This window comes from Dunckerocampus dactyliophorus, chromosome 9, assembly GCF_027744805.1.
Source record: "Dunckerocampus dactyliophorus isolate RoL2022-P2 chromosome 9, RoL_Ddac_1.1, whole genome shotgun sequence".
Taxonomy (NCBI): Eukaryota; Metazoa; Chordata; class Actinopteri; order Syngnathiformes; family Syngnathidae; genus Dunckerocampus; species Dunckerocampus dactyliophorus.
Window position 1 is genome coordinate 19948660 of NC_072827.1, and position 24054 is coordinate 19972713.

General features: G+C 41.5%; 2 protein-coding genes across 3 annotated transcripts; both read right to left on the bottom strand.

The window, feature by feature from the left end:
- Positions 1 to 876: 876 nt before the first annotated feature.
- Positions 877 to 5520, bottom strand: rgcc (regulator of cell cycle). Its single transcript, XM_054786995.1, has 5 exons — positions 5356 to 5520; positions 4687 to 4860; positions 3281 to 3388; positions 2476 to 2538; positions 877 to 1498 (listed from the first exon to the last, which is right to left on the bottom strand). Exons 1-5 carry the CDS (start codon positions 5381 to 5383, stop codon positions 1491 to 1493), a joined length of 381 nt encoding a protein of 126 aa, XP_054642970.1. The 5' UTR covers positions 5384 to 5520; the 3' UTR covers positions 877 to 1490.
- Positions 5521 to 8696: 3176 nt separating this feature from the next.
- On the bottom strand, positions 8697 to 23386 carry f5 (coagulation factor V). Of its 2 annotated transcripts, none has more exons than XM_054786993.1 (25): positions 23100 to 23386; positions 22581 to 22663; positions 21294 to 21416; positions 19729 to 19941; positions 19477 to 19650; positions 18206 to 18427; positions 17947 to 18112; positions 17643 to 17823; positions 14826 to 14922; positions 14545 to 14750; positions 14173 to 14320; positions 13884 to 14096; positions 12177 to 13809; positions 11947 to 12115; positions 11639 to 11875; positions 11358 to 11571; positions 11074 to 11253; positions 10890 to 11006; positions 10746 to 10817; positions 10589 to 10674; positions 10358 to 10513; positions 10143 to 10287; positions 9931 to 10082; positions 9687 to 9869; positions 8697 to 9603 (listed from the first exon to the last, which is right to left on the bottom strand). In XM_054786993.1, exons 1-25 carry the CDS (start codon positions 23279 to 23281, stop codon positions 9457 to 9459), a joined length of 5499 nt encoding a protein of 1832 aa, XP_054642968.1. In that variant the 5' UTR covers positions 23282 to 23386; the 3' UTR covers positions 8697 to 9456. The 2 variants fall into 2 exon arrangements, with proteins under 2 accessions (XP_054642968.1, XP_054642967.1); XM_054786992.1 differs by having other exon boundaries at positions 11947 to 12118.
- Positions 23387 to 24054: the final 668 nt, after the last annotated feature.

Consider the following 24054-nt stretch of genomic DNA (forward strand, 5'->3'; position numbering starts at 1 on the left):
ATTCTCATAATACATATTACAATGTTTTTTTTAATTATAATATGTAATAAATCCATCCATCCATCTCCTATGCCGCTTATCCTCACTTGAGTCGCGGGTATGCTGGAGCCTATCCCAGCTGATTTCAGCCAATGGCAGGGCAACCATTCAACCTCACATTCACACCTATGGACAATTTAGAGTCACCAATTGACCTAACATGTTTTTGGAACCGGAGGAAATCCCACGCACGCACGGGGAGAACGGGGATTCGAACACCAGGTCTTCCTGATCTCCAGACTGTGACTGTGTGGCCAACATGCTAACCACTAGACCACCATGCGGCCTACTGTAACTATGTTCTCATAATAATATGACTTTTTTTCTGGAAATATCACTTTATTGTGTTTTTTTCTTCAATGCAGTAAGCCTTTATTTGGGTTAAATATTGTTTTTTTTTTCCTCTTGACCTTACAAGTTATAGACTTTTTTTTCTCATAAAATTATAACTTTATCATCTTATCTTATTCTTGCATATCGATATTCTTGCTTTTCAAGAATACAGTTTGTAGAAACTTGTCGGGGGGGATGTTTAGGTTTAAATATAAATTTAAATATTTAAAAATGAAACTAATCATTTTAAAATTAAAGTACCTTTTTTACAATTTTTTAATAATTTCAAAAATGTCTTTGGGAAAAAAAAAAGATCCAGGAAGCATTTCATTAACAGAATCATTCTTTAATATTATCTCTGGCAGGTATTAGCTGTAATAATGTTACTTTACATATACAGTATGTATATATATATGTATATATATATATATATATATATATATATATATATATATATATATATATATATATATATATATATATGTGTATATATATATATATATATATATATATATATATATGTATAGAGAGAGAGATTTATTTCTCCATTCTTTTAGAAGCCAATGTAACATGACCATTTTTAATATTAATTATTTACATGTGGTACAAAAATACAGTATATTTCACAAAAATGACATATAAATTTACAATATGAAGCTCTATAAAATTACAAATATATTTCTTTTTACAAAAAACCAAAGCAACAAAAAAAAAAAGCCTCGTCCTGTTGTCGTTTTTTGCGAGGGAGTGTAACCTGATCTGATTTGTGACAGTAATATTAATATCATAAAATAATCATATTATAATAATGTAATATTCCAGTGTAGCTAACAGTCCAGTCTCTTGTAAAAGTCACATGACCCCCTCCAAAGCTAATTGGGATGCGAGTCCTTTGGGTGCCAGTAGCCAGGTGGCGTGGAGCGAGTCGAGCGCCGACTAGACTGCAAGACGACATGGAGCCAACTCGCAGCTGCTTTGCCATCCAGCTGCATCCTGTTGGAGGGTAGCGTCGGGCGTGGTTGAGGCAGGGGGCAGGTGGAGGGCGGAGTTTGGGGTGGGGTGGATTCGAGACTCCTCTCTCTCTTTCATGGCTGCGATCCAAGATGGCTGCAGGGGTGTCACATGCCTGCGAGGAGACAGGAAAGGACAGACTGATTGGACTCCATCGCTGTCTGATGAAAACGTTTACTGACTCGTCTTTTGCGATAAACATGCCAGCCTCCCGTGATTTCGTTCACGTTTTCACCTAATGGATCACATTTGCTTGTACTACTCTAAACTTTAGGATTTTTTTTGTGACTTCATAATTTATAATTCATAATTCTCATGAAATTGCACCTTATTTGAATGTTGTTGTTTTTTTAACAGCCGAGCTAATGGCGATGGTGACAAATAACCAGATCTCATTTTTAATTGTAACTGCATTTGTCAAAATAATACGAATTTTTTCTTTTCTAAAATTGCAACTTTTTCTCAAAATATTACAATTTTATTGTCATATTATGACTTAGTCTCTAAATATTCTGACTTTATTCTCTTAAAAGTCCATCTTTTTTTTTTTTTAGATGTTACCACGTTGTTGCAAAAATATTACAGCTTTTTTTCTTGCAAAATGGCAACTTTTTTCCTCAAAAGATGACCACTTTACTGCCGTAATTGCAATACCTTTTTTTTCTTGTAGAATTGCACCTTTTTTCTCGAAATATTGCCGCTTAACAGCACATTACAGCTTTTTCTCGTGATGTTGTGCAATTTTATTTGTAAAACTTTTATTCCCAGTGTATTATAACTTTATTCTGATGATATTACCGCGTTTTCCTGCCCTATTGTGGAGCTTTCTAAAAGTGTAGCACAAGAGCCATTCAAAAACGGAACAGAGCAGGGCGGTGGAGGGAAGAGCCTCCTTCCAGGGCCAATTTTCACAGTGTGAGTCCAAGACGTTGCAGTCTGTAGCGGTGCACATTCCTCATGTGCTGGTGCATGTTGTGACACTGACTAGCCTGCAGTAACGCAGTCAGAGGCCAAAGCAGACACCAGTACACCTTTCTGCTACGGCCGTGCTGCATGCTACATGACAAGCAGCGCCGTGACGTTAGCACTTACTCTCTAAAGTCTTGTCCAGGTCTGCGATGAAGTCCTCCAGTTCTTTGGTGTCTCCCAGTTTGGCTGCAAGAAAGACACAGCGGGAGTTTCAATGCATTGGTTTTTTTTTCTTACAAAGTAACATCTTTATTCTTGCAATATTACGCCATGTTTCTTTTCAAATTATAACTTTTTTCAGGAACTATCACCACTTTCTTTTCATAGACTTTATTCTCTTAAAATGTTCTTGTAATCTTATTGCATTAGTCACATAAAATGATGCATTTGGACTTTTTTTCTTGAAAAAAAGATTTTTTTTTTTTCGTGTTTTGTGTAATTTTTTTAAATATCCCTATTCTCATGATTTTATACATTTTTTGCTTGAAATATTGCATTTTCAGAATATGCTGAATTTTTAAATAGAATTTTTATCATTAAATATAATAACTTTATCCTCATAATATGAAGATTTTTTTTCTTATGATTGTATCCAGTTTTTTCGTGAATATTGTTACGAATACGGTCCATGGTGTGGAATTGGTGATTATATGCATTGAAGCGGTTGAGGCTAAATGGAGTGCAGTACTTGCTGCACCCAGCAGAGGAGCTGTTTATTTAGCCTCAAACTAGTTTTCGGTCTGAAGAAGGCCAACATGATGTCATCTATGGCAAATTGAGCTAAACAAAACAAATACTAGCTTAGCGAGGTGGTCAGACATGCTTTTTGTTTACTTTCAACCAGAACACAGTGAAATCGGTCCGATAGTGATAGTTTTGGCTTTCCGGCGCGCTCGAATGAACCGCCGAAGCATGCGAAAGCACTTACGTTTTGGTGACATCAGCGAGGGTGAGGTGGGTGTCGGGGACAGCGCGGTGGGTGAGTGGAGCCTCTCGTCGCTCAGGCTGAAGCTGTTTCTGTTCAGCGAATCTGCACCTGACACACACACACACACACACACATCGGGTTAGATGAAGTAAACGAAGGTCTGTCAATCATCTCACACACATTCTCTGATGTGTGTCACTGGAGCAGCAGAGTGTGTAATCATCACATTCCGCCTAATCACAGCTTGCTACTAGCACTATGCTCTCTCTCACACACACACACACACACACACACGCGCAGACTTGCAACCTGTTTGTATACACACACTACCATTTTTCAGTTTTTGTTTTTTTGATTCCCACATGCTTTGGCGCCATTTGTTCAATCACATGCACACAATGCAATACATTGATATTTTCACATAAACACATAATGTAGACATGTTTGTCCATTCACATACACATATCAAGTAGACATATACAGTAGATATATCAGTCTATTCACATGTACGCATAGAGTAAACAACTGTCTGTCCATTCACATACACACATAATGTAAACATGTTTGTCCATTCACATATACATATCAAGTAGACATATAGATATGTCAGTCTATTCACATGTACGCATAGAGTAAACAACTGTCTGTCCATTCACATATACACATAATGTAAAAATGTTTGTCCATTCACATACACATATCAAGTAGACATATCGATATGTCAGTCTATTCACATGTACACATAGAGTAAACAGCTGTCTGTCCATTCACATACACACATAATGTAAACATGTTTGTCCATTCACATACACATATAAATAAAGTAGACATATAGATATGTCAGTCTATTCACATGTACACAAAGAGTAAACAACTGTCTGTCCATTCACATACACACATAATGTAAACATGTTTGTCCATTCACATACACATATAAATAAAGTAGACATATAGATATGTCAGTCTATTCGCATGTACACAAAGAGTAAACAACTGTCTGTCCATTCACATACACACATAATGTAAACATGTTTGTCCATTCACATACACATATAAATAAAGTAGACATATAAATATGTCAGTCCATTCGCATGTACGCATAGAGTAAACAACTGTTTGTCCATTCACATACACAAATAATGTAAACATGTTTGTCCATTCACATACGCGCAAAAAAAATCTGTCCGTCCATTCCCATACACACATACAAATACGCAACTGTTTGTCCAGTCACATACATACAATGTCAATATCTTTGTTAATTAGACACAGATAATGTAAACATCTGTTTGTCCTTTCACATGCACATAAAGTATGCTCCTGTGTGTGTTCACTGACACACTCACCCCCAGTAAACATCAGTGCGTCATCCAATATGTCATAGAAAAATAAAGCAGACAACTCACTCTCAGTGTCGCTGATGCCGCTGTCGCTGACGCTGGCGCTGCTTCGCCTCTTCGCCGTCCTCAGGTGCTCGTCGTAGCGGAAGTGGCGCTTCTCCAGCGGGGACGTGAAGTCCTCGATGACGGCATCGAACTCGCACAGCACTTCGTCCAGATCGTCCACATCCACCAGCTTCGCTGCGTGGACGAGGAAGAGGGTGCGTGTGAGCCCCGAGAGTCATTTGAAAATGTACAAACTCACCCGATTTAAACATCTCCCTGTCCATTCACATACACACGTAAACACGCGCCTGACTGTCTGTCTATTCACAAACACATAAACATCTGTCTATACATTCAAATACACACACGCTTGTCTGTCTGTTCACACACACAAACATATCCTTCTGTTCACATACATTCCAACATCCGTCAATCAATACACATACACACCAGCAAACCTCTCCATTCACATTTTCATTCATGCACACACATTTAGTTCCATTCACATACATATAAGAAACCGTCTGTCCATTTACATACACACACACACACACACCATGTAAACATCTGCCAGTCTATTCACGCACATAAAATCAAGTCTGTCCGTTCACATACACAAATACAAACAGTGGAATATTACTATAAGGAAGCAGCCGCAAAGTGAGAGTGGTGTGAAATGTAGGAATTTACCTTGGGGCGCCAATTTGGGAGACTTCATGGTTCCAGTGAAGCGTCCACTACCGTCCAGATGTGTAAAGCGTGCGTCGCTGTCGCGTTGAGTGGGTGTGTTTAGTTCCCACGCTGCCCTGCTGTGCTCGTCTCTCCTGAAGATCTTGAACTCATCGCTTCAATGTGTGTGCTGCAGCTTTTTAAAGAGCCCTGCAGGAGAGGGGGCGGAGACTCTGTGTGTGTGTGTGTGTGTGTGTGTGTGTGTGCGTGTGTGTTACACTCTGGGCTGAAGTTACACGCCCCTGACGTCTTCCCCATAAAAAAGTGTTAGTAAACAACTTATGTGTCAGAATGATCCAAACCTTATTTATTTATATCCATCCAATTGTCGCCAGGCAGACTAGGATTTTACACACAAGCTCATCATTGTTGGCTGGCAGTGGCGAATCTTGGGCCAGTTAAGTGTTGGCACCCCCAAAACCTGCTCCCTATAAATACTACCTGGCTAATTATTAGAAAATGACACCATTTCTATGGTCTCATTGATGCAGGCAGAGATCATTCATAATAATAACAATAAACACGGTTTAAAAACATGCCACATACACCCTAACGCTCTCAATGTAGTAATCTGTCCATTCACATAAACATTTGTCTGTCACACACAAATTAAATCTGTCATTCCATTCACATACACACAATGTGTACATCTGTCGGTCCATTCACATAAACACCTGTCCGTTCACATATAAACACAAAGTAAACATGTCTGTCCGTTCATAAACACAACATAAAGTCATCCATTCAAATACACACATGACGTAAATATCTTTGTTCATTCTGCCTGTCTACTGACATACGGTACAGGCACAAAATGTAAACTGGTTGTTCATTCACAGTCAACCATTCACATACAAACACGTCTGTCAGTTTACACACACACACACACACACATAAAAAAATAATGTAATAAAATAATAATATAATAAAATAAAATAATAATATCATGTCTGTCCATTCACATACACTCTTAATGTAACCATTTCCTTGCTCATTTACATACTACACATCGTATTACAGTATGTCTGCCCATTCACGTGCACACATAAACTAAGCAGCTGCGTACTCAAACCTCAGTTGATTTTACTCAAGTGGAAAACTGTTAACATTAATTGTATTAATATGTTCAATATTGTGACATTTATTATTGTTATTCTGACATATGAATGAAAATAACTTATAAACCTTGCTGACTGACACGGGAACTCAATCGAGGCCCGGTCATAGGTTAAGTTAGAACGACATCTGGTGGTGAAGGTTGCTCGTGCCGCTAATTAGAATTGAACTAGAGCAGTGGTTCCCAAACGTTTTACGTGGCATAACCCTGCAGACATTTGACCTGAAGCCATGTACCCCTTACTACTTCACACTTCAAAAACACATCTTTTGATATGAATTGACTTGAAATATTGAACACAATTCATTGATATTCATTTTATAGTCATTCAAAATTGCGTATTTTGCATGGCCACATTTTGGTGAACATTTCACGTGAGCACTAATAAAAAGATAAGTAATCATCTTTTACAAATGCTGAAAATAGTTAATTGGTTGACTAATTTTAAAGTTATTCTGGGTCAAATGTGTATTTTAACGTGTCACATGAGCACTGATAGGTAAGTACAGTAATTATCCTACATATCTTTTATTCCAGTTTGATGTTGACAGTCTTCGTTTGAATTTGAGCTTTTTTTGTCCACTGACGATGGCTATGGTTTAAATCTGTGTCATAATTTATTGCCAAATTGAAGGGGAAAGTTGAACAATCACGATAAAGCAGTATCTGAAATAAAAAAAAAAAAATACATACAACCAACCATAAAGCTCTACTCACAGTGACATGTTTTTGCAGCGATTGGACCACCAAGATAAATCAAAACTTTGAGATTAAACACGATTAATGCACAAAATAATCATCATACTTACTTATTTGTTCATATGATGCACACAGAGCAATGAACATCGTGTGCGGTCTCCTTTCTGCTTTCCTTTGGCCTTTGCGCCGTGAGGCGTTCAGGAACACTCGTAATTGAGATTTTTAGGCGCTAATTTTCACGTACACTCTATTACAATTGGCGCACCCCACTTTGGGAATTTCGGAACTAGAGTGATGGGAGTTTCAGATGGACCCATAGCTACATATCATTTATTTACTTTATTTGTAGTGGTGCTCCGATCCGTATCAGCCGATTTCCGTGAAAAAGCATGGTATCTGCATATGCCGATACTTGCTTTTAAACGCAGATCCCCTTCGTCGATCAGCTCCGCCCCCATTGCGGCAGCCAGCCTATGGCGACCATCTCCCGCCCACTTTCCCTTAACAAAGTCAAAACAAGCATGTCTACAGTGTGGGACTTCCTGTGATTGTGAGAGTGATATAACTTTTGGACCCTACAAAGCACGCCTTAAAAAGCTTTATGTTAGTGCGGCATTCGGGGGGCGGGCACGAGGCATGGTGTGGTGAGTTTTCGCACTGGCGATGTGATCGGCCGGTTGGGCTAATTAGCCAAAACGCATGACGCGTTTCACCAGTGATTTTGAAAAAGTAAGTCAAATATGGTTTTGTCGAAATTTTATTGTTCCTCTTTCATACCATATAGCCCAGCGGTCACGGGAACCAGGGAGCCCCCCCACGACGACGGCACCTGCAATAGTGTGTGAACACTAATTGTTGATACCAGCATTTGTTAATGTGGTGGTAAAACAACCACATTCGATTTGTGTGGGTTGAAATAAGCTATGAAAATGTTTTTTTATTTAAAAATCTACACTAAATCGGTGTGATCGGTATCAGCCCATTTCACTCGTGGATTATTGGTATCGGCAGCATAAAAACCTGATCGTAGCATCCCAAATTATTTGACCTACATCAACAGTCTAAGTGAGGCTCATTAATGCTCACGTCGCAAATTCCATGCTGAGACTTTCACACCTGCGGCGCTCACTTGAACGCCATCAGCAAATAGATAAACAAATGTGTTTGCATCTGCACGGTACTGTTGGTGGTTCTCGGATGCCGCAGTAACGAAGCATGTGGCCTTGGTGGAGGTGCCAAAAGTGACATCTTCAAGGCCTGGTGAGAAAATGTCAGCATTCAAAAAGTCATACTTTCTCCTTTAGCACTTGTGCACCACTTTATACTATCTTTAAACAGTCATTATCACAATTTACATTATGTTATCATTTTTATATATTTTTAATGGATACACGCAAAATTGATCCTCATATCTTTGCTCGTATGTACTGTATACGTACAGCTCATGAGACATATACTTGACCCCAAAATGATGAGTTGAAGTGCATTTTGTTTTCTTTTTAATATTATGTTGAATGGATGTTCCTTCAAAAAGCAAAAAACACGTCATATAACGGCTCTTTGACTAGTGTTTTAGCAGTATTTTCACAAAAACAGCAGACTCATATAGAGGATCTTTTGACTAGCATTTTTGCAGTACCTCGTTAAAGACAGCAGAGCATACAGTTGTTTGCCACTTTCTAAAAGACACCAATTTAACAAAAAACACTTTAACTCAAAATTTGGCCTGTACATAGATCTCTAGAAATACTTTGCCGTAGATGACCACAACGTATCCCACTGGACATCCTCCAATCGTATGTATACATGTACCGTAAAAGCTCTTCACCAAAACAATCAAATCAAACTTAACTGTCTTTTGAATGCAAAAATTTACTCAACAGGACCGTAACAGTAAATCTCTCATTCATCTGTGAGCCATTACGGTAAATGTGCAATCATAACAATTACAATTTTGATGACATTGGCTCCAGCGTCTGGTGTGACGTATATAACACTTGGTGGGCGGCAATCATTGCTTTCAACACAACAGTGTGGGATAAGTTGAAACTGAAGACCATTTTCGTCCCATCTCAAGTTTCAAACATACACATTGTGAATTTGACACAGTCCATATGTTTATTATCGTTGTATTTCCTAACTGGGGCTCCAAATATTCTGCCAGTTTCAGTTATCGTTTTTACTGTAACTGCATTTGATTGCGGTGGTGTACCTAATGAAGGGACCTGTAGGTGTATATGCTTGAGTCACTCAAAGTCGCATCCCAACAACTCCACGCGCATAGTAATAGACCCCTTCCAGTTTCTGGGGATGATTCGGATGAAGCGGGAAAAAATGGGCGGGTAGATGAAATTCTTCACATGCTCATTGTTTTTGTTGTTCCCGCGGAAGATCTGATTTCGGACAAAGAATCAGAAATCCAGGTTAGAATCCCAGGAGGAAAGATGTTCAACATCATGTTTCGAGAGCAGCGTACCTTCGGTGGTCGGTCCTCGTCTTCGTTGTAGTCGTTCCAGTAGATTCCGTCCTCACTATGCTGGAGCGAGTAGAAGGTGACGTACATCTCCTTCCCCAGAGACTTGGCTCCTTGCGTGATGATGCCTGTGATCTTCTTGACCTCTGGCAGCTCTACCTGAAGCCACTGCTTCATGTCTTTGTACTGCAGGAACAGGGACAAGCAGGTTTCACCATTTGCAGTTGCGGTTTTGGACATCTTTTACCTTAGCTTGCCATGCATTGACAGTGCCCTGCTTGTTGAGGCGCGCATACGAGGGCAACCAGGCTCCCAGGTACCAGCTGGAGGACGTGGAGCTAGCTGTGATGCGGTAGTCCTCGATCAGTCCATTCTCCATCCCCAGAGGTACAGAGCAGCCTTATGATGTAGAAAGAAAAATGTTGCATTCAATTCAACCTTGTGACTGTCAGATCTTACCGTCCAACTCGCAGCCGTAATACTCCATGCGGACTGTGGCCGTGTTGTACCACTGGAGTGGGTGAAGCCTAATGAATCTTGCAATCACAGGCGGGAAAAAGGTGTTTGTCTTTGTCTCGTAGGCTTCCTGGTTCCCAGGAAACACCTGGCGATACAGCAGTTTAAAGACAACACTTGCGCTCTCCTGCAATGTCAGTGATTAAAGACCTCCCAACCTTCATTGGGTATCTGCTGTCGCCCTTATAAAGGCTCCACCTTTTGTGGTCGTTACTGTAGGAGATACTGTAATTGGTCACAAACTGCGATTGGAAGAGCTGCTTGGCTCCTTGTGTGGCCACCTGGCTTATCACGACCGGCCTCTGAAAGTCCACCTGTACCCAGAAGGTAGCATCGGTAAGTAGTTTGAATGCAAGACACGAAAGACGCATGGATCCTTTTGGAGATACCTGAATAAAGCTATTATTCTGGTCTGTGCTCCATGCATTGTATTTGCCTTGATTGTTCAATCGGGCAAGATGTGGCTCCCAGTAGCCTTCAAAGAGAGAGAATTGGTCATGATCTTTCTTTCTGTCTATGTCTATAGACATGTGGAACAACAGTTACCTCGAGTGATGTTGGCTGTGATCTGTCCATCTTTCACACTGCCTGATTCGAGGCCCAGGGGGCGGTAGCAGTCTTGGAGAACACACGCAAGAACCATGTCACTTTTTGCTCAAACAAAACATCATATCGGGAGATTAGTAGTACCATTATCGAGAACTAAAAAGAGAGTCTGCATCCCCCTCTGCTGGTTGACGCCAATTTCCGTCTCTAGCTGCCACAAGCCAGGCTTGGACGGATACATCTCCAAGGTAGCAAAGCTTCCTGAATGCAGCAAACAATACGTTAGCGTTCAACTTGAAGGCGCACACGCTTTGCTTGAAAATGTTACCAGGAAGCAGTGGAAAGACGCCATGTCTGTTGCTGGTGGCCTGCTGGTGAAGAAACGTCTGTCCGTGGAAGTGGATGCTTTGGAAGTCTGTGGGAGAGCCCATGTTGATAAGGTGCCAGCGGACGAGCTGTTTGGTGTACATCCTCAGGCCCTTGAGATTATGTGTGATGCCGTTGATGGCTATGGAAACATCACACAGTAGTATTTCATCATGTTATCACTTACATTTTATATGCAATTTCATGTTCAAAACAGTAGATCGCATGTGTGTGTGCTTTGATTACAATGGAACTTCAGGTCCTCCTTGACATTGGGGTCCTGAAATCTCCTTCGGCTTTTGCGCTGCATGATCTCGCGATTTGTCTCGTAGTACCAGCTCTGTGACTCATCAAAGGTCATGAAGAGCAGTGTAAACTCGCTTATGTCCGTCATGTTGTTTAAGGTGCCCTTTGGACATACTAGCAAAGGCCCAATCAAGCCGGAGTGGATATCCTTTTCCTGAAAGGAAATACTTTAAGAAACATCCTTCAAATGTTCTTTTACCCAATGAATACCAAGTACTCACAGGATTAACACCGGAATAGTACGTCCATGTCCGACAGTGAGGCTCATCCTGAGTATGGTCAGCTTTTCGAGGGACCTTCCAGATATATGTGAAGGTGGTATTGGGGAGAACCTCGTTGTCACCTTTATATGAAGCCGTGGAGGCATCCTCATAGGATAGACCTTCTGTCGACTTGGTATAGGAAACCCCGTTTGGGTGTAAGGAAAATGGTCGATTGGCATTGTTTCTGAACACTACCTGTGTAGAGAACAATACATCTTTAAAGGACTCAGAATATCAGCAGCGCATGGTGTTTATCCTCTGCTTACCATGATGCTTTGTCCATATTCTGCCTTGATGACAGGCCCCAGGATACCAAGATGCTCTTCCTTCTCGCCTCGAATTTCAGGTATTCTGAAGAGCCCATCCATGTAACCTCGGAACACTACCTTCTTGAACTTTGTGTGCCGATTGCTTAGCTGAGGTCTTTCTTGCCGCCTGCTGCAACAGATTGCAACTTAGAATTTAATTAAAACACTAAATTAAGTTGTAAGCTTACTTCAGTCCCGAGCCACTGTAGTCCCACTCAACCTCCTCTGCAGAGATGAAGTACATCTTGACATTCGGGCCTGACTGCTTGAAATCGTCAATATTCTGGATGTCTAGATGACTGCTGTAGGGGTCTTTGTAGTTCACATAATCATATTCATCTGCTTTCAAATCTTCTAATGCTAAATGATCAGGCTCGTCTCCCGGAACATAAAGCTCATAGTCGCTGAAATCAGGTCGTGGCACACCGATGACCACAGGTTTGTTCATAAGGTCCTCCTCTTCCGGGACAGCTTGCAGTGAAACTGGTCGTGACCCTCGTGGGATCATGTTAGGGTTAAATCCACGTGGAGAGAGTGGTAAACCATTTGTCACTAGAGGGTTATATTCCTTTTTCCTCCTCGTTTTTATACCAAAGCCCTTCTGTGGCTTCTGTCGGAATATGACTCTCCGTATCTTGGGTGTCCTTTTGGGTGCTGGTGTTGTTTGTTTTTGTACATACTTCATGATATGGTCTGGAATTTGCATCGGTACGTTTTGGTGAGTTCCGTCGTATGTCCAGTTGTGACTCTTTGTCTTTACAGAGTTGGATTTAATCACCTCGGTGTGGTTTTGTTTGAGGTATATAAACACTTCCTCACTGCTCTCAGAACCATCTAACTCCTCCAAGCTGCTCTGAAGTCTGCCGGCAAGTGAAAAATTACCTGAGTTCTGACTATTGTTGAAGGAGGAAGACGTGCTGTTAGACTGTTTTAAAAAGGTCTCAAACGTAGTGTTCCCTGATGAATTGGATTGGGTTGAATTCACAGTGACATTTTCCGGGATGAAATCAGCTGGGATAATCAGAAATTTATATGAGTCCATCTGAGGTCCATCCTCATTGACGGTACTTTCACTATCTTTCAGGACGGCACCAAACACGGCCCTGTTCTGGATGTCCAGGCTCCTAATATCCTGAGAAATTGTATTCAATGATGAATGGTTTGACTGTGTATCCGGGATGGAAGGCGATCGAGCCTCAGAGAAGGCAAACACATCCCCTCGCGTCAATTGCTCCTCTGCGTCCTCATTTCCACCTGTTAAGGTTACATTTAGCCTTCCAGCTTGCAAATTGGCTTTTACATCTAAAGGTAGATTAGTAGCCTCTGTGGATCTGTTCCCGTAATTTAACGATGCCGTAGTGTTGTAAAGTGCTGTTTGATTGGTCTTGGTTTTGTTATCAAGACTAGGACTATAATCGATTGTAGCTTTTGTGCTTTTAGTCACCGAAGTAGCTTGCCTGACATTTTTGTTAAACACGTCAACGGCATCATAGTCCAAGAAAGACAAGTCCAGTTTCTCAATGCTCTCCACTGAGTCTTTGAGTTGTTTCTTCAGCGACCTGAGGCCTAATTCGTTTGCGAACATCTCAGTGTCAAGATCAGTCTCAACGGTGTTTGACGGTTTGAGCCTCTGCTTCTCCTTCTCCTCCTCCTTCTTCTTGATTTCATCCAAGCTTGGAGGCTTCAACAAATCAAACTTTTTTTCTGGCTCGTCGTAGTCATACTCATAGTAGTGGTCACGGAAGCACTCAACATCCTGGAACTTTATGCGCATTCCTTTTGTTGTCTCATGGGAATTCAGCGTCGCCAGAAGCCAGACACCTGGTCGTAAAGACACGCAGTAAGTTGGATGTAGTCTCCATATTAACAGAGATTTATTGAAACAACTGACAGACCAATGTTTTCCATGTTCATCGTAATGGTCTCTCCAGTCATGGGAAAGAGGCTAAGGATGTCTTCCTTGCGCTTGTTCAGTTCAAATGTGTGCCCGTAGGCTGTTGCTGTCTGAATGTAGTCCTGCGCTCCAACGCTAGACACGTGCCACTTTGCGACGTCGCCATTGCAGAAGCCCAAGAGTGGCCCACTCTCGTACACGTAGCCATTTATCGCTGTTGGGAGAATTATCATGAGCATTAGTCATTAGTAACAGCATACACCACCCAGTTAGATTACTGCCTGACGCACTGTGCATGACATTGGACTTGTAAAAGCCAGGGTCCGCCTTGTTGACTTGGGATGGATCACAAAACCCCCGAATGTTGTCATCCAGATACCAGCTCTTGTTTTCATCGAACACGGCGAACATGGCTTGCTGCTCTTTGTCTGCTTTTACCTGTCGACACCAGTCATCAATTTGTACATACTATCTCACAGACACTGGGTAAGTCACCAGTTAATTCAATAATAAAGTTAATTCAAGAACATGACTAGATCTGGGTTTGATCACTGGGCACCACATGGTGCTTACAGAAAACGAATTAGACTGTACATGTGGCATATACTTTAACATTTTTGGACAAAGACTAGAAAGCAGGGGCCAAGACAATTTGGTTTTACCTGCACATTCCTGACATTGAGTGACTGACTCTTGCAGATGAGGAGGGGTCCAATCAGACCTGAGGCGATGTCTCGTGGCGTGTCGACGGCACTGTGGTACAACCTCGTAAGACATCTGGGGTCTCTCTTTAGAGGCTCATCCTCTTCCACCACCCGCCACACATACGTGTGCGTTTCGCCCGGCTGGACAGCGTGTGAATGGTTGCCTGGTAACCACACAGAGCTGTACTTACAGTTTCCAGAGTTTCATGTTGTGTATGGAGAGAAGAGAGACACTGTACCTCCTTCTGGGTAGTTCACCCCCTCCTCTGACTTTTCAATAGTCAGTCCATGTGGATAGATGCTGTACGGCCTCGAGGCCATGTTCTTAAACACAACCTAGCAAAGGATAGTTTTAGTGAGCTCATGCATGTAAAAGTATCCTTGCTTTATAGTATAAATGTTTCAGTAGATACAGTGGTGCGAAAAAGTGTTTGCCCGCTTCCTAATTTTTTATTTTTTTGCATGTTTGTCATACTTAAATGTTTCAGATCATCAAACAAATTTAAATATTAGTCAATGACAACACAACTGAACACAAAATGCAATTTTTCAACTTACCTGAGATTAATAGAGAGCTATCAGTCTGGAAATGGTTATAAAACCGGTTCTAAAGTTTTGGGACCACAGTGAGCGCCATCATCCTCAATGGCCAACAGTGGTGAACCTTCCCAGGAGTGGCCCGCCAAAAAAAATTTCCCCAAGAGCACAGCAACAATTCGTCCAAGAGGTCACAAAAGACCCCACAACAAAATCCAGAGAATTGCAGACCTCACTTGCTTCAGTTAAGGTCTGTTCATGACTCTACCATAACAAAGACAGTGGGCAAAAACGGCCTGTATGGCAGAGTTCCAAGACCAAAACTACCGCTAAATAAAAATAACATGAAGGCTCGTCTCAATTTTATAAAACATCTTGATAATCCCCAAGACCTTTGGGAAAATACTTTGTGATCTGACGAGACAAAAGTTTAACTTTTTGGAAGGTGTGTGTCCAATTACATCTGGCGTAAAAGTAATGATGCATTTCAGAAAAAAAAGCATCATACAGTAAAATATGGTGGTAGTAGTGTGATGGTCCGGAGCTGTTTTATTGCTTCAGGACCTGGAAGACTTGCTGTGATAAATAGAACCATGGATTTTGCCGTCTACCAAAAAATTCTGAGGGAGAATGTCTGGCCATCTGTTTGTGTCCTGAAGCTGAAACCAACTTGGGTTCTGCATTAGGACAATGATCCAAAACACACCAGCAAGTCAACCTCTGAATGGCTGAAGAAAAACAAAATGAAGACTTTGGAGGAGTGGCCTAGGCAAAGCCCTGACCTGAATCCGAATGAGATGCTGTGACATGACCTTGAAAACCCTCCAATGTGGCTGAATTACAACAATTCTGCAAAGACAAGTGGGCCGCACGGTGGTCTAGTGGTTAGCATGTTGGCCAATACAGTAACAGCCTGGAGATCGGGATGACCTGGGTTTGATTCTCCCCTGGGCATTTCTGTGTGGAGTTTGCATGTTCTCCCCGTGTGTGCGTGGGTTTTCTCCGGGCACTCCGGCTTCCTCCCACATTCCCAAAAAACTTGCAGGTGAGGTTAATTGGCGACTCTAAATTGTCCATAGATGTGAGTGTGAATGGTTGTTTGTCTTTATGTGCCCTGCGATTGGCTGGCGACCAGTCCAGGGTGTACCCCGCCTGTCGCCCGAAGTCAGCTGGGATAGACTCCAGCATGCCCCCGAGGATGAGGATGAAGCGGTATAGAAAATGGATGGATGGACACAGCGTTGCAAGAGACTCATTGCAAGTTATTGCAAACACTTGATTGCAGTTGTTACTGCTAAGGGTGGCCCAACCAGTTATTAGGTTTACTTTTTCACACAGGGCCATCTAGGTGTGGATTATTTTTCTTCCTTATTAATAAAACGTTTCATTTAAAAACTGCATTTTGTGTTGAGTTGTGGTGGCATTGACTAATATTTACATTTGTTTGATTTGTCACGCTTATATGTTCAAACATGCAAAAAAAGAAATCGTCAGGCTAAAACATGGGATGTATACTGATGACGTGTCACAATGAACAATTGTAATCTTTATTGTACTCTTTTACTTTTTACTCCTTTTATGCTTACAAAACGTACATTCATTTATTTATTTTCACACTGGTCTTATTTTATTTAAAAAATAAAGCACTTCAAAATGCATTCATTTTAGTTGTCAGATTCAATAGAGTATTACATTGTTAAAATGACTTTATTTCGGAGTGACTAAACAGTGCTTATGACTTGTAAGCACTCGAAAATTTCAAGCCTGTGACTTCAGACTTGACTCGACCTGTCTTGTTTTGACATGAGACTTGAATTGGACGTGGACATCTTTACTTGAGACTTCCCCCCCCCGTCCTGTCCAGCCTTTAAGGAAGATGGAATTGTAGATCTAAATGCCGTCACGTGCTCAACAGATTTACTCTGCCAGGGAAAAGTGCATTTACTTCAATTTTTGGATTTCAATCTGTGCAAGATACATCCAGTGTAGATCTCTCATATTTATAACTTAAAAATGATGATCAAAATGAGGACAATCAACAGAAAGTTTGCTTCCCAGCTCACCCTGCCACCATGATCCAGGCACTCCCTGCACAAGTGAGTGCACTTCCTAATAACCAGACACCACACCCATAGTGCCTCCCACAGTCATCGGTGCAAATGTCCGTCTATGTGACATATCACTTGTCCATGTACACCGCATTCCAGGTAGAAAACAAGACCAAACACAAGTGTGGCTCCTACACTTTGTGTTTCCAAGAGATACCCCAAAGATGTAAAATCAATGGTTAATGGTTGGGCCAGGCCAGGGCGTTTTGTCACCACAATCTAATCAGATTTCATTTGGAACAGTTCATTTGGTCTGAGTTCAGTTAGTGAGTTCACACTGGACCCAACAAACGTCACCAGGGAGGGAAAAGTATGAGGAGTTGGTATGATTTCCTTGTCGGATCTTCCCATAACCCAAACCCTCCACTGATTTGCTTTCCGTCATATTCTTTGTCGGGAGTTTGGTCTCACCGTGATGACATCTCGAATTTGCGCTCTGATCACTGGACCCAAGATCCCGAGCTCACTTTTCTTCTGTTTGCTCTCTATACGCTCCGTGAAGGACTCGTTGTTGTACAGCGTGTACACCGCCTTCTTGTATTTCCCACCGATGCGCGTTGATGACTGCTGCAGGTACTGGGACTTGTAGCTCCTACAGGAGGAATATCAAGAGATTTACAATCCAGAGTACAGGAACCTCTGCATCTATGAAATTTGTATTTTATGAAATGTGTATTGGTTTATTTTTAATGGAATGTTTCTGTAAATGTCTTACTCATCAATGTGGTCTGGCATTTCAGGTGCATAGTCCCAGAAAACTTCCTCAGCTGCGATATAGTATTTCCATTCCCTGCTGTCATGCCTTTGCTGCCTGGTTATCTCACGCCGGGGTGCTTTGAAAGCCTCACACTTCTTCACGTCCACGAAAGCGTGCATGCCCACTGCCGATGTTATCCCCCGCCCTCCTCATTACTTAAACTAACTTTGACTGATTGTTTAAATAATGGTTGTAACGGTTGACTGGATGCACTTACCTTCTATGTGCTTGAGCACGTGCGACGACAACATCCAACGCCCAGTGTGCACGGGTACCATGCTGGCGGTGGCAGAGGAGCCACTGATGAGGCCCAGTGACGACACTTTGTGGCCCATGTGCTGCAGAACCTGCCCGTTCATGTGCACCGAGAACAGCTCAGGCTCAGAGCTCATGCCCAGCAAGTGCAGGCTTACAGAGGAATACGCACACATGCTCAAACCTGCAAAGGAAACGGAGGCTACTTCACCTTTCAAGCCGTACAAAAGACTTTGGAATGCCATAAACACGATCGCTCATATATCTTTCACACCTTTACTGTATATTTAAAGATCCCATCTTACAGTATTTTTCACCTATAGTGTATGGGAAGTGGTGTTGTCCAAAATCTAGCCTTGACGCTGGAGTTTAAACAGCTTAAAAGTGATTTCAGTCAACCCTCCTTGGAACAGGCTGTTATGTGTCTCTGTAGCTTTAATGCTAATGAGCTGCGTCCGACAGAGTGTGTCTCCAAGGAGCGCTATTGTGTAATTTATCTACTTTTAACGTATACACTGTAACTCGGCACTTGTCCCACGAAATAGGTGTCGTATATCACATGCAACAACGTAACATTAAGAACGGGGACAAGAAGATACAAACGTTAACGGTAGCATAGCTCTGGTATGTGAGCTACAGTGCTAACATTACACTCACATTGTAACAACAACATCATGCCAAGTTAGCCTGTTTGCTGAGGAAAGCCAAAATGATCAAACTTACAGAACCTACAGCTCCCATGTCTGCAGTTGACTGATAGATAGTTGGAAGAGCTCCAGGCTGCATTTTAAGATGCCGTATTTCCTAAAGTGGCGGGTTTACGGGGGTGACCTCATCTAGTTAGGGGCGGGTCAGAGGCAGTGTCATGTCCATGAGGAAGGAGGTTTTTCCTTCATGAGTCGTGAAAAGACTTGAAAAGCGAGCGTTTGAGCGCCTCGTCTCTGAAAAGTGGGGCAACAAAGTGAGGGAAATGATACATTTTTCTCACAGTTGGTGCTCAGAAACAGGCTCCAGGGACACCTTAATGCCAGTTACAGTTTTACCACGAGTTACAGGTGTGTTGACATACTGTCCAAGAGTGACTGTTACACTATTTTAGTAGGCAGATGTCATTGCAGTCATAGTTTCCCGCCAACTAACGACCTCTGGCATGAAAGCGTGCTGATGCAGCCACACGGGGGCGCTGGAGTGACATCTTTATGCCGCATTCTAGTGACGTCACAGCGGACTTACCAGGTAGCGCTCCCTTCGTGTAGCCATTTATGGTATAATGGACGTGGCGGTTTGAGGTGTTGTCGTCATAGATATAAGACGGCTTATGGATGCTCTGTCTCTCATCAAAGACCCCAAAGAGGAAGACCAACTCTTGGTTTACGCCGGACTGCATCCCAGTCTCATCCAAGCTTCCTGCGAGGAAGGCCACCATTGAAATACAAGACAGTCTTTTGTCCATGTCATTTTCCCTTCAATGAGAAGTCTGCTTACCACGCTTGCAAACCAGCAAAGTGCCGACAAGGCCCGCGTTGAAGTCCTCAACCACGTTTTGATGGGAGATGTACGAGTAGGTGAGGCAGGTGGGGTCATCGGGTTTGGGTGAGACTTCTGGCGTCACCTCCCAGGTGTACACATGCTCGCTGTTGGGCTTCACCACGTCGTCCTCCTTTTCTCTTTGGGATGTGTTGTCGAAGTAGTGCGCTCCTGCAACAAAACAACAAAGATGCAGCACACAGTTCTCCACTGCTCAGCCTACGCCCCGTCAGTACAAGAATCCTGCATGTTTTGGGCAATGACATAGAACCCCTGACTGTCTGATTTCTTTCCAAATAAGCAAATGACAGCCAGCTTTGTCTTCATCCCACCAACGTTAAATAGCTATTTTAAATGGTGGGAAAAGGTCAAATCTGTACCGTGTAGTTTTGGTAATTATTTTCCTACCACGAAAGAAAGAACACTACTGATTTTGATGTATGACAGTTGAGGCCAAGTCACTCTGTTCGTGTTCCTTGTCAGCTCTCAAGCTCTATCCTTCTTCGACAGCAAGAACCTTAGCACCACGTATAGATGTAGCTAAGCTCAAAGGTGAAATAAATATTAACGTAAATTCCCCAATTAACGCTTCTAATCAATTACCCACTGGGTGAGTACATACAAATAATCATACAAATAATCGCCAGGTCGCTAACCAGCACAGAATCAGCAAACATTGGCATTAACAGTTGTGGCTATAGGCAACTTCCTGATGTTTAACGCCACACGATAGCAGCCGCAGCATTTTAATAAGTGAATGTGGTGAAAGAGAATTCTATTTTCCATCCCAGTTTCTCATGGACTCCAAATCATTGTTAGAGCAAAACAATATGTTGTTATAGTGGCTTTTCACAACAACCTCTTTCCAATTTATAAAAAAAAAAAAAGTGACCAACGTTTTTTATTAAAAAGTATTTGTACTGCAGAACACGGCAGCTACAAAACCAATGTTGTAATAGCAGTAAGGAGCAACCTGCTTGGCCAGCATTAATAGCGCTGATAAGTACAGCGCGGCAAGTGTAACGCACATGACTTTCACGCCGACATCTGAGTGACATAAGCAACATTTTAAAGCACATGCAGAGGTAGATAAAGCTGCTGGATGCTGACCACTTCAAATGCAGCCACATGTCATCTTGTGGAGTTAATGCAACAAATGTTCTAATTAGAGACCCCGTTGGTTATTTGCTTTTGTAGACCGCACATCCGCTGACTCCAGGAGACTGGCGTTCAATTACAGTCATTTCCTGAATCCACAGTAAACAAACTTGTCTAAGGCTGCCGCATCATGTTGGACTTCAGTACCGCGTAGTTTAATCATCTGCCGGTGCTAGTTAATATTTTAGAACAAGACAAACAACCTTGTTTGTTGTGCTGATCAATCCAGCCTGCTATTTGGAACCACCAACATCAGGCTGGCTGCGACATGACCACAGCACACACATACGTCATTGTGGTTCACCCCAGTTTAGGCTGCAGGATGGGGAATGACGAATGAAGTAGTAAACTCAACCGGAACTCACCCTCGGACTGTTTTCCGTAAGCGATGCCGTGTGGGTGGAGGCTGCACGGTTGTGTCGCCATGTTTCTGAAAGTGACCACAATGATGTCGCCCTCCTCGCCCCTCAGTGTCGGTCCAAGTATACCTGCAGGCATTGGAAAAACAAAATGGCTACACGGAACACAACTCTCTACTGTTTTTTTCTTGTGGGATTGTTGCTGACTCAGTATCCACTCATGCCACTCATGGAAATATCGTTCATTTGAACCCACCGGAAAATGAGTGCTGACTAAATATGGCATGGCATTTCTTATTTTATGAATTTGTTGTCTAACTTGAATTTAAATGTTCTCGCTATATCTATTCTATGTCGAATGCCCCAAAATCATCAGAAATTAATCTCAAAAGTCAAACACAGCTTACGTATTGCAAATGTGTTTTTTTGACAGAAAAAGATAATTAATTCCAACAGTGCGTAGTTTTACTTTATTTTAGTTTTATTTGGGTAATTATTCATTATCCAGTGGTCAAAATATTCTTTATTAAATGTATATTATTTTATTTGTAATTTGTTTTATTATACACTTTTTAAATAAAAGAAAAGGTATTTTTATTTTTTTATACATTGTTTAAAATGTTTTTTATGTAAACAAAAAAATGTGTTTTATTATGCAACTTATTTTTACACTTGTATGACTAGTATGGCTATTAGTAATAGTGATTGTTATATTAAACCTTGCCTTTAATACAAGCGACCGTATGACCCTGGTACAGATTACTCCCTATTTCCATTACAGTATTTCCAATGGGAAAAAATGATATGAAATTAAAAAAACTTGAAAGTCGTCCAGTATTTTTATGCTTTAACATACTTAGCCTTAGAAAATATGAGTAAATGCTAATAAACGCCATAGAAAGAAAAAACAATTGAGGACCGTATTACAGTATATCTCCAGATAGCACATAAATACACCCCCTAGTGGCAAAGAGCAGTATCGGCTAATCTGATAGGATGCTTGGAATTAGTGCTATGATTTTTTCCCTTGAGAAAAAAGATCCAATATTTCTAAGAAAAAGTGTTCAGATTGGGGAAGAACACTAGCTTTCCTGTCCAAAAACAAGATGACTCAATTATTGTTATATGAATGATGGTGAGATTGTTTTGGAAACGTCGATGATTTAGCAAACTAAACAAAACTGAAGCAGGAAAAAAATGGACACCGAATGGCATGAATGCTTGAATGTCAGCACATGTACCATTATTTCCCAGTACTGTAAAGAGTTTAGTTGTTTAAAACGACGTGTTTACCTAACCAGGGTGGATGAATCTTTTCCTTTGTGAAGTCTTTCTCGTATTCCCGGAAAACCACTTTCTTGTACGTAGGCAAAAATCTGAAGGAATAGTATAAAAAATATATATATAATTGTCTCAGTTGGGAAATAAAAAGCCATGTTGTCTTCATGTTATATCAACAAAAGATCTGGAAACAGTAGCAACTCTAACACTGACATTCAACAAAGCCAGCCACATCAGGACAGAGTGTAATGTTTTTATCACAGACAATCATAAGATGCTAAACCAGGCTTTTTACAACAGTTAATTAGAATTAATTACATAGCTGTTTTTAGCTTATTGGCTGGGAGAAATGGCATTGTTCTTCCTGATCGTGCTGGGTCCATTTTGAGCAGCTACTCAAGGAACCAAAAATCATTACTTGCCCCCACACTCCCCGCTCTGTCTCCTTTCCTCTTATTCTCTATCCCCTCTGGCCGCTCCAAATAGGCATCACAATAAAACATCAAATAAAGTCAAATAAAAATGGCATACCTGTGTGTTTCATTGCCCTGGTAGTTCCAGTCTATGTCCACAGCAGCTATGTAGTAGTGTCTCTTCCTGCCTTGCTGCGGCTGGTCGTTGGCTCCCACGTGGATGGAGGCCAGAAGAATAAGAAGAAGAACCAGGGTTGTAGAAAATAGATTCGGATCTCCAGTCTGGGCACAAAGACCCATATCTTCGTCTGATGCCTCCTATGCTATTCCAAAAGTGTCCAAGCTTGTGGTTTGTGTGAGACACAAGAGTCCACCGTGAGCTTTATCTCTCACTGATGACACAAACACGCAAGGGCAATGAACTATGTGTGTATTTATTCTCTGCTCAAATTGAAGCCTCATGTCCTTTGCACTGACTCACGGACATCTACACGCATGTCCGCCATGAAATATACATTCATTTAACCTGTTCCAGGAAATACTTTTTTTTTTTAGAGGAATAAAGAGATTCTAGGAAGGGAAATCCATAAAAAAATAATAAATTACTAACTTGCCCGAGCTATCTTTGAGTTGTGCACGACCGATTTAAAAACACACATCATCCATCCATCCATCTTCTATGCCGCTTATCCTCATTAGGGTCGTGGGTATGCTGGAGCCTATCCCAGCTAACTTTGGGCGAGAGGCGGGGTACACCCTGGACTGGTCACCAGCCAATCACAGGGCACATATAGACAAAACACACATCATTTTCCTTTTCATTGTATTTTTTACATTTTTATTTGAAAAATGTATTACAAAAATAAGAACTATATTTGAACAACATGGGACAATGTTGTGATATCTTTTAAAGTCCTTTCTTTAAAAAAAAAAATTTGTGACTACTGTATATATATGTTTTAAAGCTGCAGATGTCACTGGCTCACGGTTACATTTGTTTTTTCAACCAAAAAATGTAAGAACACTACCACTGGCTACAGTGTGTTACCAGTGATGATTTAAAAGACCAGAGT